This window comes from Micropterus dolomieu, linkage group LG10 (assembly GCF_021292245.1).
Source record: "Micropterus dolomieu isolate WLL.071019.BEF.003 ecotype Adirondacks linkage group LG10, ASM2129224v1, whole genome shotgun sequence".
Taxonomy (NCBI): domain Eukaryota; kingdom Metazoa; phylum Chordata; class Actinopteri; order Centrarchiformes; family Centrarchidae; genus Micropterus; species Micropterus dolomieu.
In genome coordinates, this window is record NC_060159.1 from 17,538,327 (window position 1) to 17,551,245 (window position 12,919).

The 12,919-nt window shown below is 39.7% G+C and overlaps 1 protein-coding gene across 3 annotated transcripts in view; it reads left to right on the forward strand.

The window, feature by feature from the left end:
- The window catches only part of LOC123977963 (protein eva-1 homolog A), a 93,364-nt gene that overhangs the window by 76,876 nt on the left and 3,569 nt on the right, over positions 1-12,919 (forward strand). For all 3 annotated transcript variants that reach the window (XM_046061051.1, XM_046061052.1, XM_046061053.1), the window contains one exon: positions 10,851-10,985. In XM_046061051.1, the coding sequence (XP_045917007.1) occupies positions 10,851-10,985 (135 nt within the window). The remainder of the gene's footprint in view (positions 1-10,850; positions 10,986-12,919) is intronic.

Sequence of the window (12,919 nt, forward strand, 5' to 3'; positions counted from 1 at the left end):
TGGCTAAGTTGGTGGGACAAAAGAAGACAGGACACAGCAGGACAAACAGATAACCAGCTGTACCCAGAAAATATCTGCAGCAGAGGACAGAAAGGCCGAAGTTTTGCCCGCACATAGGACAAAATTCTAAAACTGAAGTTATAAAACTAAAGTTATATCACCATCTATTTATGTGAAGTGTATGCATAATTGCATGTGTTTATGCAAGAAACCCAGTAGTATTCGGAGCACATGTATGCCAAGAAACTAAAGCTGTAAGGGTAGAAAGGAAAGGAAATGTTTATGGAGGTTATTCTCCTCTCTTTTCCTCTTTCATCACCATTTCTCTTCTCTCTTGATCACAAACAGCTGCTCAGTGTGTAGGGTGTGATAGCACCCGCCTACTAATGTCTATTTTCGGAGTTAGTTCTAATAATAGCCCAAAGTAAAGTAATGTCAAAAGTCTGCTCAAATAGGACATGTTTAGTCCAGTCTAGAGCTTGCTATCAAACATCACTGCTGTTTTTGATACCATCTGAAGTTAGTCCATAGCACCAAGTATCAATTGCTTGTTCAAATTTGTGCTCTTTTGTAGTTATTCTTAAAGGAATGTACCAAAAAATGTTGGTATTGTTACTGAAAATCAGGTATGGGCACTGTTATCAGTATCAAAAAACATTCAAACAATACATAGCTCCAACCCAGCGTTGAAGTAGCAGACTAAACAAAAGGTGGTGGGTAATGTGCCTGTGCCATGTGTATTTGTGGTGATAAGACCGATGACAGACTCAGGCTGACCCAGACCTCACTGTCATTATCTCTGTCCAGGCCAGACCGCTAATACAGCCCAGCACCCTGTCAGCACGTGGGTAAAAAAACATGCCTCTCCTTCTTATACACAACACGTCAACTCCCACACAGTGCTTAGGTTTTCATGGTTTCTTCCTCTGTGGTATTACTGAAAACCAACGGTTGTGATTCACTCTCACCAAGGGCTCGCCTAATTACCTGACAATGACAATGACAGGGCACAGAAGCACCTTTGATAGACAAGCATATGAGGCAGGTGGTTGTGTCTTATCAACATGATAAAGAGGGAGCAATGGAGTGTGATGACGTGCATCATATCATAGAGCATATAATGACATACAGATGCTAAAACATTCTCTTCTGTGTCATTTGTTATGGATATATCCTCTGTCATTTTGTACAATGGCTTGTAATCTAATCTAGTCCTTTATGGTGTTTACTGAAAAGCCAATGTGTTTATGGAGAGTATCGTAAAACACTGCACGTGACTCTGAGATCATACTCTTTCATTATCTCGACCATGCTTACATGCTGTGGTCCCACTTACTGCCTCAACTCACAATAGTGTTTATTGTCCATTTAATATAGTTGGATTTCCAAATGTGTGGAACTCAGTGACCTTACTTTACCAGCCACAGGGCCAGTATCCATCAGTACAATATTGCATTATTAGTGTAAAGATGACTCAATCTTGTCTACTTTCTTCTAGGTTATATACTGTATATATACTGTGTATTTGTATATGCTTAATCATTAAACTTAGCTTGAGAGCTTATCTTATGCCATGCTTCCTTGGCGCTTTGCTTGCAAGGTGTTGATTAATTATGACGTGTAGAACACTAGATGGTTAGTCATTAGTTCCGCCTCTAGAAATACTATATTTGTATAGGTAGAAAACAAAAATAACAAGGTAGACAATTAGAAACTAAACTGACAATGTGTGGCAGTTACAACAACTCTATCTCATCCGTTTGTTTCCATTTTAAAATTGTTGAATTCTCGAATTAATGATGTTTTGGAAGTGGGTTTTTAAAATGTCGGTACAGTCTTAACCTTGGGAGTGCATATAAACTCTAATCTCTAAGGTTAATTTGCTTAGCTGATCCTCAAGCTTTCTGCCATACCCTTCTTTATCGAGTGGAACATGCTCAGGTGTCATCACATAACCTAAGTACAGGACTTTATTCATGTGATAATTTGACAATGTAATGGTATGGTTTGTGCAGGATGTCTCGTGTCACGCATGTGATGATTCTAGTGGCTATTCTCTCTGACCAATCAGTGGTCTGCTGTGTTTTAAATTCCACCTTTTTCTATCGGCTCAGCTTACTTGGAACCTCGACCAAAATAAATACCAGGTACTATCCACAACCTTTGCCAAATGAAAACCAAAAAAGAACACTTCCAAGCAAGTCAAGCCATGCTGTACCATGCAGTGGAAATGAGGCATTAGTGAACCTTAAGCTTAGAATTTTTATCACAGTTTTACATTCCTGCTACATTTCAGTTTTTAAGGTATATACAGTATATCATTTATGAGGCACCCACAATCGTATTTGCTTCATCATGCTTCCTAGCTCCGTCTTTATTGTTTCAACCCTACACATTATTCATGTTGTATTTTGTGTTGAGTTTCACGCACATGTGACATGGCTGCTTTGAAAGAGTGGGTGATTCCACAAAATTTGGCTTTGATCCAATAACTAGCAATACCATGAACCAGAATCGCGGAATCTACTTGCTAAATTACTATTTTACTATGATTAAGCAGCTAATGTATTATCATGTAGGGGAGAGAAAAGTGTCAATTATGAGGTTAATGCATGCATTAATAGGCTTCCTCAGAATAGATTTTCTTTACCACCAAGATACTTGTCAAACAATAGACATGTTTTTATTATTTCCTGTTAAGTACTTAATCATATAAATTTTTAAAAGCACAAGAGTTTTTAAAAGTAAATAACAAATGTTAATTGTGTGGATTATCAGAACTAATGAGACTTTAGGTATCAATCCACCCTCCCCTATTGGACAGAGCACCACCATCAGAGATTGAGAGAGAAAGAAGGAATGCCGACAGTCAACATTCATCTCAAACTGTCACACATTAACAAAGATGACTGTACACTAAAATAGAGACCCATTGGTACTGTATATTGAGAGGGCTACGTTAAACTAAAAAATGTCATTCATTCCTGAGGTCCCAGTAGACGTTAATGTTTCCAAGTGCTGATTTTATGAACTGCCATGTACGACCAGTTGTTCCCTCCTGCTAAAGATAGCACCGTTGTTTATATCAGCCGCGACATATGTTGGAACATGCTTGTTGAATGTTGCTGCGTTTATTTCTGTCATGATCGTGCCTAGACAAGTCCTGCCACTATCCATCCTCTGTCAGTTCCATGTCAGCGACCACAAATGACAATCTCTGTCTTGACTGTTTTCACAAGTCATTTGGCGACCTCAGCAGCTCTCGGACCCAACCAAAACCAAGCATCCCCATTACCTCACAACTCTGATATGAGGGAGTGAGTTTGGGCGGACGGCATGGTTTGATGATTCAGCGTTGGTCACATCCTTGTTGACCCAGTGGAACATCAGATAATGATGAGGCTGTGCTGACTTCAACAGTAGACCAGTCCCTCCCATGTCCAGCCAATAAAGTTGTGGCAGTTGGCAGGGTCACAGGTCATGTTCATGCTATGGACAGTAGACTTTCAAAATTATAGTGTTACAGTAAGCACTAGTACTTTAAGTATATAGCATCTATATAGAAATCTAAAGACTTCCTATTTGACTTTACTTTAATTGTATGTCTCCATGATGAACTGAAAAGTCCCTACTGCAAGAAAATCCCAGTCACCATAGTTTACAGTACACAAGGCTTACAGCAGGCGTAAATAAATAATATGTCAAAGGTCCTTTTAGTGCAAAAAGCTCAGATTTTTTTCTGGTAATAGAAGGTTAAGGAAATGGGCTGCTGATTATACACTGGAATCGTTCTAATTAAGTCTGTTAAGTTGAAAAAAATATTAAACTGCAGAGAGTTTGTGCTGTAAATTGTATCTTAAATGTATTTAGTTAAATAACTTTGTTTAAAATCTAGTTACACAGTTTTATGTTGTTTTTTTTTTACATTTAAAATAAGCGCTGATAAATTCTGTCTTAAAAATATTAGATTACAGTTTACCTCTGGGCAGTTGTGAGTGAATCCTGCTAGACCTGTTTTTATAAGAGGACCTTGTAAAGCTAAACATTCAGTCTGTTAACAGTAGAATCAGACAAATACATGATACAGAATAAGTGACATTACAGGCTAACAAAAAGGCCAATGTAGGCTTGTGTTTGATTTGATAGGTTTATAGTGATGTGAGTTGTGTAATGTGATTATTATGCTCAGCACAACCTGTTTTTGCATATTTCAAACTGGTACTGAGGTTGTGAATATTATCAGTGTTAAAGGCATCAGCAAGATTTGAGCATGTGTGTCTGTGTGGGGTCTGAGGGTGAGCTCCGCAACGGGGTGTTTTTCTCACTGATTGTTATGACCCCACACTGTCAACAGAGCATCTATTCCCGTCTCTGCATCTATATTAATGACACCAACTGTGTGTGCGTGCACATGTGCGGTGTATGAGGAGTGTTTAAATAGCCAAAACAGCTGGGATTTTGGATTATAACTGATGGCTGTGGTGAAGTGAGAGTGATTACGCTCAGAACCCATGCTGTGGCGTATGTGTGTGTGCATACATTTGCATTTGTGGGTGTCTCACAGCAGAGGGATGTGTGTTATCCATTAAAGTAAATGGGGGGAAAATTCTATGCTTTGCAGTTGAATGTAGGGTAGGGGACTCAGTGAGGCAGGATTGGGGGTTGAGTTGTTCCACTCTCTCCATCCTGGAATGTACTCCCAACCTTCACTACGCCGACTCTGGATACTTTTAGACTGTGTCACCATTCAGCTACAGTATGTCTTGCTTTGCATGAGCGTTATATAAATATATACCTGTATTAAAGAATAAAGCATGAATACAAGCCTCCCTAGCGCAGAGATTTTGTCACAAGATGCTCCTGCCAACTAAGATTTTTTTTAGCCTACACAATCCACGCTGACTGGATAACTTGAGACCACTGATTTGATTAAGCATTTGTGCATCTGAGTCAAAAAACAAAGCTGAACTTTTGTGTAGGTTTTCTTTTCTGACCTGTTCCTGCTTCTTATTCTTACAGTTACACATGCTCAGTTTAGCTTTTTGGGGTGAAGTGCCTTGCTAAAGGGCACATTGATGGCAATTTGCCTAGTAACGTTCATCAACTTATATTAATTTTTGTGTATAGATATTAAAAGGCAACTTACTGATTTTATGATTTTAACCACTTGATTTCCTCTTAAATGTTCCCAAATGTTTGTCTAAATTTGTATGTTAAAATATCATCCATATGTTCTGTATCTGTTCCAACACTTCATTGAAGGTTAAGATGCTCACACTGAAATATGCAAATCCAAGCCTCCATGTTTTTATGGCTGCACGTGATCTCTAGCTGTTTTGTGCTTCGTTTAGTAAAGTGAATATATATCAATGGCTGACTTGAAAGTGGGAATTAAGTCTTAAATTAATGGCGTGCTTTGGGGAATTGTCAAAAGTCATGTAAATTAGATGTAGTTTATAGTTAATGGTTCTAAAACTTTCAAAACCACCGGTATGCTCCTTTAAGACTCCTTTAAGGTTACCACAGTCCCAGTGTATGTTGTAACTCTCTAGCAGACACACACGTACCAAAAAACCTAATAAAGTAGTTAGATTGCCCACACTAACATAAAAATGGAGCAGAACCAGGAAAAGCCCTCAGCTCAGACCCCTAGTCCCTTGATAGAGTTCACATTACAAGACCTTAAACCTGGTCTACACAAGATAAGAACAAGTGTGTTAATCATGTCCTACGATACACATGCTCTCACTCAGTCATGAAAGCACACATGCATTTAAATGTGTAGGCAGTAGCGCACATGTAACAAGTGAGGTCGGGATGGTGTGTTCATTTAGGGGAAGATAAACATGACAGATGACTCAGCTTGGCTCTGGTCAGGGAGGTTTGTACCACTCACACATACACACACATCGTTGTACTGTGCCATACTCATCATAACAATACACAATTTTGTCCGTTATAATGAATAGACAAACCATCTGTTGCATGAAGGGTGCTGTCAAAAATGCGCAAACCTTCACACATAGACACACACACACTCCTGTCAGCTGCTGAGTGTTACGCTGGGGGTTGGAAGAAAAAAAGGAGAAGGGAGGCAGAGGAGGAATGTCATCTTAACACCTAAGTTTTCTGCCCTATTCACCTTGCGTGTTGTTTTGCAGGAGTGCCATTAGCTAAGTGAAAAATGATTGTGTGTGTTGGTGGTTGGGTGTGGGTGTGGCTAGGTAGATGGGCTCCTGAATGTGAGCGGGCAGATATCTGCATGTCTGTGTGGTGTCTGAGCGGGAAGTAGGAGAAAGCTAAAACAGAATAAAATGCATTTTGTGAGTCTAAGTGTGTCTATAAACAGTGATTTGAGTTTTTGAGGCAGTGTGTGTGTGTGTGTGTGTGTGTGTGTGTGTGTGTGTATCAAGTGGGTCTCAGACAGCACTTTAATGTTGTAGATTAAGTAGGCACTGGCTGTGTGCTGATTGAAACCAGACGTTTTACACACATGCACACACATACTGGCACATTGTTTCAGTGCACCCTTTTTTCCCCAAAAAGCTATATATCCATTTGAATGGAAAATATTCCCCCGAAGGATTATGCATTTTGTCATCTAAGCTGTTAAGTTATCTACAACTAATTTTAGATTTGTGCTATTTGTCAAACAGTTTATATCTGATTTGGAACAAAACTCCATATCTTCAAGTAGCTACAAATGAATCCCATTTCCTGTCAAAAGTGTATGTTGTACACACTCTGTTGTACAGTTTCTTACACGTTCTCCCTATCTTTAACTGTAGTTTTATTTATATACAATACGTACCAACCAGACCTGGGTCAAGTTGTGCATAATTCTTGACTTTTGCTTCACCCAGGATAGAGTTTAATACATTTAGACAGCATTACAGAATCATAGTGTAGGGTTGAGCTGTCTTTTTTAGCACCAAAATCTCAGAGAGCTAAAGCAGACCAAGCATTAAAGAATGACCCTAAAACAATCTCCAATATTTTTAGTACCCAGCAGCCCCCCCATGTATACTCATAAAAGCTAAAGTATTTTCAACTTATTGGCACAGGTCTGATCTCATCTCAGATTTAGCGTAGTTTAATATTTCATTAAACCCCTCTGGCTTACAGAGCTTTGTCCCAACTGTGTTCTGCATCGGTCAGCACATGGCCCATAAACAGACACATACAGACATGCACACACACACACACAAACACACACTGGCCTGCAGAGCCCAGTGAAAACAAAGCCGGGCTCTGCCAGTGTAAACACGGGCAATTGTTATGGGCACTCTTTCCCGCCTTGTATCTTCGCTCCCCGTGGCGATCCAGGGCTGTGAGAGGTACAGCGCAGGCAAAGGTCCCATTTAGTGGAGTTATATTAAGAATTGTGAGGACTCATTTGCCATACGTTTATGTGACCATGCCATTATAATGCAGGCTGTCATTTATGTCCTCGGTTTCTCTCCCTTGCACTACTCTTTCTCTCTTTTACTGGTTCAGGTTTTTACTGCTTGGCTCCTGAAGTGTGGTTTGCGGCCTTTTGCTTCGAGAGGTTTTAGCTTTTTGACAATTATTTTTAGACAAGCAGCAGTCAATTTACTATACCATACTGGGTTTTGCCAACAAAGTAAGCCCATAGAATAATAGAATGGCTGCTTGGAAGGATATATATTCTGATGTCAAACAAGTGTGTTGGATTGTGGGCGTTTGCACAAATTTCAGCTAAGTCATCCATATGTGTTCTGTGCATGCACATGCATCTGGTATTGCTGTGTGAGTGTGCATGCACCTTTGTATGCGTGGACGTATCTCAATTATGTGTTTCTTAATTGTGTAAAAATGTGTTAGAGAGCGTTTGTGTATGTGTGTGTGTGTCACATCATGGCGTCTCTCAGCTGTGACCCTGGGCCACATGTGCAGCCAATTAGGGCCAATCAGAAGGCTATAATCAAGGCGTGGCGTGGCACTGGTGGCAGCGTGGCAGTGGGGGGAGTTTTAAGACCCATCATTAGTGTGTCAGACTGATGAGGAAGGACAGGGGTAGCTGCCAGGCTGAATCCCATTTCTTCATTTCCCTGCCTTGTTCACCTTCACATGTGGGGAGCTCTGTTTAGTTTGTGCCAACCAGCCCTGGATGAAGTGGGGTTTCACATTCTTGCTTTTTAACCTATTTAGGTGACAGATTTGTGCGGTTTGCCACATGAAATGATGCGATTACAGAAAGATATTTAAATGTAAGAGTATGCGTTTCTACAACTGGCAACTTCACCTGGCAGCATATGAATTCTGATGCAGTAAGGTGAACCTGTCTAAGCAGATTGAAAGAAAGACCAGAAATCATTTACTACTTCTATTAGTCTGGCATCAACCTCCTGCCCTTTTGCTTATGGCAAGAAAAAAAAGCAAAGGCTGGAAGCAGCTTCAGCAGAGCTCTTTGAAGTCTGCAAGTTTTAGTAAACCGGCTTTGTCGATTGGCTGAAATAAGATCAAGCATCAAAAATAAGATCAAGCATCAAAAACGTAGCCTCTCACACATACATTGTTGCACACAGCTCCCTCTGTTCAGTTGACAAAAGATACTATGGTATGTATGGCAAAATAAGTTAGAGAGCACTAGTGTGTGACTTTGCAAAACTCTTTCTTAGATAAGTTAACCAATCCCTGATCTCATTGGCTATTCTACAGGGAAAGGCAATTTTAGAAAGTTATGAACTCAGTGTGTTCAGGAAAACATTACTCAACTTTGAACCCAGTTAAGCAATTAGAGCATGCAGTGGTTACACAATATAGATGCAGCTGTAATTGTTACTTGTGTGAGTGAAGGACCCAAATCTCTTTCATGCAGCGTGTTATAACTGATACAAAACATTCCTGCATCTGCATTTGCTTTATCTAATTTAAGTTTAACCAAACTATTAACTTCCAATTTTCTCAGTGGAGAAATGGCCTACTAATAATTAAATACTGAATTTTGCATTTCTATGTTTGCTTTTCTTGGTGCAAATCACAGCACAAATTTAATCAATATAGTATCAAAATACCACAACAATTGATTCTGCAAGATGTAACTGAGCTGAGGTACCGTGATAATCATAGTGAATTTTAAGTCATGTTACGACAACCTGTAAAGCTGCATGAGTCTATCGTTATTTTAGTGATCTTAGGTAGCAAGCCAGCCAGCCATGCAGGATGATGCTTTTTAGGAGCTTAGGTGCAGGTGGACCACAAACCAACATCCATTAAGTCCCCATCTTTACATATATACTGCTCAAAGATAGCTGTTGTTATGTGTGTGTCAAGTCATATGTGTGCAGGTGCCATGCCCAGAGTGTCCTCCCACCAAATATCCTGTTAATCTCTACTGTCAACTAGCTAATACTGTACTGTACAATAAATGTTAGTAGTTAAATGTTCTTGCTGAGTCTTTTCCTCATTGCTTACAATTGGAAAATTCTTGTAATGTGCTCAGCGCACACGTAGGATCCAGTGGAGAGGGGCTTTGTGAGGTCTGCTCTGCTCCTTCCTCCACTTTGATTGACTCTTGGACTACAGCCAAAATCCGTCTCTGGAAATTTGATCAGTGTGTTTATTCATCAGCGTTTAAACAAATGGTCCATTTTTACCCTAAATCACATGTCACAATTTCACTATTAGTGCTACTGATGTCAGCAAAAGCAGGTAGCCTATTATTTGTCACAGTCTATTTGTTTGTCCAGAGCAAGAATGGCAGACAGACAGAAAGCTGGACAGACGGTCATTTGCTAGGCTGTAAATCACCACCGATCTGACAGGGCAGACAAACACAGTGACCGGAGCGTGGCCCAGCCTCCAAAACCACATGTGAGCGGGCAGGAATGTATAGCTCACTGCGTTGTGGGTTTGTCTGTGGGGGAGAAGAGTGCAGACTCCCTGACTCACAGGACACTGTGAGGTTGGGGTATGTGAAGGGGGCGAGGAGGAGGGGGCAGAATAACTTTCGGGAATCAGAGTGCAAGGTCAGGAGGAGTGTGTGAATCACGGCCATCGTGCTATTTACAACTGTCTCATTCGATCAACAGAATCTACTATAAAATGTAGATTATACAGCTGTATACACACGAGTGAGGAGAAGAATTTCATCTGTGAATCCGTTGCTTTTACAAATTAAAATGTAAACAATGCGACAAAGAAAAAAATAGATGAAACATGTAACAAATAAATAACTATTTTTAAGTTAAGACAATAGGAAATGTTGGCTATCCTTATACAAACTGTAGCCCAGATTGGAGCTGAAATTGTCAATTTATTGTTCAACAGAAAATAAACTGGCAACAATTTTCATAATCAATTCATTGTTTTAAGTGTATGCGGTATTATTTTTGATCAATGAAGTAATTTGGTGCCACATAGCATAGTGGAACATTTAGCAGCTGAAGAAATTAAATTTGGCCCCGTTTGTTTGTGATGTGCAAATAGTATTAATAATATTATTTACACCTTATTTCCCCCACACCCAAATGGCTACAAAAGTCTGTTATTGCAGGTTTCAACAATGTTTTAAATACATAAAATTGTATCAACCTACAAAAAATACAAAAAAACTATAGGTCAAAAATGCATAAGAACGCAACCTGTAAAATATATATGTACTGTTATTTCTTTTTGAATATTACACATATTGCTTATACCAATATATCTATGATAAATTAATATGAGTAGATAATATTGAAGTTGAAGCAGAAGTTTAATAGAAATGACTACTATGCATCTCCTTTTCAAAGTAGACATCATCTAATTATCCTCTATGTATCTTTCTTTGATTCCCTCATCCCCAAACTCCCCCACTTTTGCTCCACCTCTCTTTCTCTTTAAAGTCCCAAAGAAGTTGCTCAAGGAGCAGGGACCCAGACCGCCGGTGTACTCCCCTCCCCCCAGTGCCCATGACCCCAACATAGTGGGAGACAGCCCTCCGGAGGGGAGCTCAGTCAAAAGCCCTGACACTGTTGCAGGTGAGCAAAATGTCAAACACATCAGCTTTTTAACTCTCTCACACACTGACACACACTCACAGCCTCCCATGGTGAGCAGTTAACACTAAACAGTCCCAAGGCCTCCCAGACATAAAGAGAAACAGTAATTTAGGTCTCAAATCAGGGCATAGATGTATATATATTTAAAGTCACACTGTGTCCATATATATCCTAGCAGAGCCATCAGTTTGAGCTATTTATTCTTAAAAATAAATAGTATTGAATAAATAAATTCTTAAAAATCCAAGAGCTAATGATTGCGCTTACATGTGACCAGTCTGAATCAGTCTGTTATATGAGGGAGAAGACAGAGCTAGAACAATGAAATGAAAGAGTGCAAAAAGGAGATGCCAGCAAGGAAGGAAACTTAAACAAAGCTTTATTCATGAGGGATAGTGGCCTGCGTCCAGCACGCTAAGTACTCTGCTTAGCTACCGGCACTGTACTAATTAGGAGGAGAGACTGAATGAATGAGGAACTCAGAGAGGGAGCGGATAGGAGATGTGTGCTGTAGTGCTGACCGTTCCTAACGCATGAATGGCTTCACTTCCTTGCACCATCACCAATTTCACAACACACTGTATTTCTTAAAGGAATAGTTTGACACTTTGGGAAATACGCTAAATTGCTTTCTTGCCATAAACGAGATGAGAAAATTGATAACACTGTCATATCTTTGCAGTAAATACAAAGCTACAGCTAACAGCCAATTAGCTTAGCACAAAGCACAAAGACTGGAAACGGGGGGGGAAAAACTAGCCTGGCTCTGTCAGAAGGAGAAAATCCAGATGCAGATTTGTCATATTTTCTGCAAAAGAGTTTAGGATTTATTATTGTTAAAATGTCATTAAATTATTATGATTTAAAATAAAAATTATTGGATTATTAATAATTATTTCACCTGAATATATCATATCAAAACTACTACTGCATTTCCATCATTATGTATCCAGTATTTTCTCAGTGTTTTCTATTTTTATGTGTTAGAAAGAGAGATTGCAGTCTATTGATTGAATGTTAGCTGATGTGTGCACCACAGCAGTGGGTCCAGGTGGAAACATTTACCTCCTCAGTGAGCAAATCCAGTTTAAACTGCATTTATCAGATAAAGAGAGAGCCTGACACACCTTAAAGACTCTGCAATTAGAGGTCATTGGTGTGTGTGTCAGTACACCAAAACACACTTACCTACACTGACAAAAAAAATCAACCATGTAAATATGACTGTTCACACATGCACACAGAGTTTTGGCTTACGCCACTGAACTAAATGCTGCTGTTTATTTCAGCTGTCTTAGCTTAAGGGTTGTTGTTTTTTTTATGTTGAGGCATTGCTTATTCATGGAGCTAAAGTTACAGTAGTTACACTATCCCACTTAAGCCCACTTCAGGTTAATTAGAGGCGACTGTGCTCAGAAAATCAGTATGAACCTAAGTAATCAAATCACTCTGTGCTCCTCTGTTCTCTCATCTCAACTCCTCGACTCTTGCATGGACAGCACGAGCCAGCGTGTAAACACTGAAGGAAGCTGTGCTGTGATGAAAGTCCAGAGGAGGAAACCGTTGTTCTTTTGTCTATAAATAGATTGTTTTCTGAGATTTGAGGGGAGCTTTTGAAATGTTGCCAGGGTGCAAACTATTCCCATGTGGCTCTCCATTTCTTAATGACCTGAGTCAGAATGAATTTGACGGAAGCGGATGTTGTGCTATCTTCACACGACTCCCTGTGAACATGTGTGTGTTTTTTAATGCGTGATGAATCTTTTTAACAGAAGCATATCTCCTAAAAATCGAAAACTGCTGAGAGACTGCTGATGACTCAGTGGTCTGAATGCTGTAGTCATTATACCTCAGAGACAGTACACTCATATTTTACTGTACATTACCCAGCCAGTGCCGTCGAAGTCTGACTG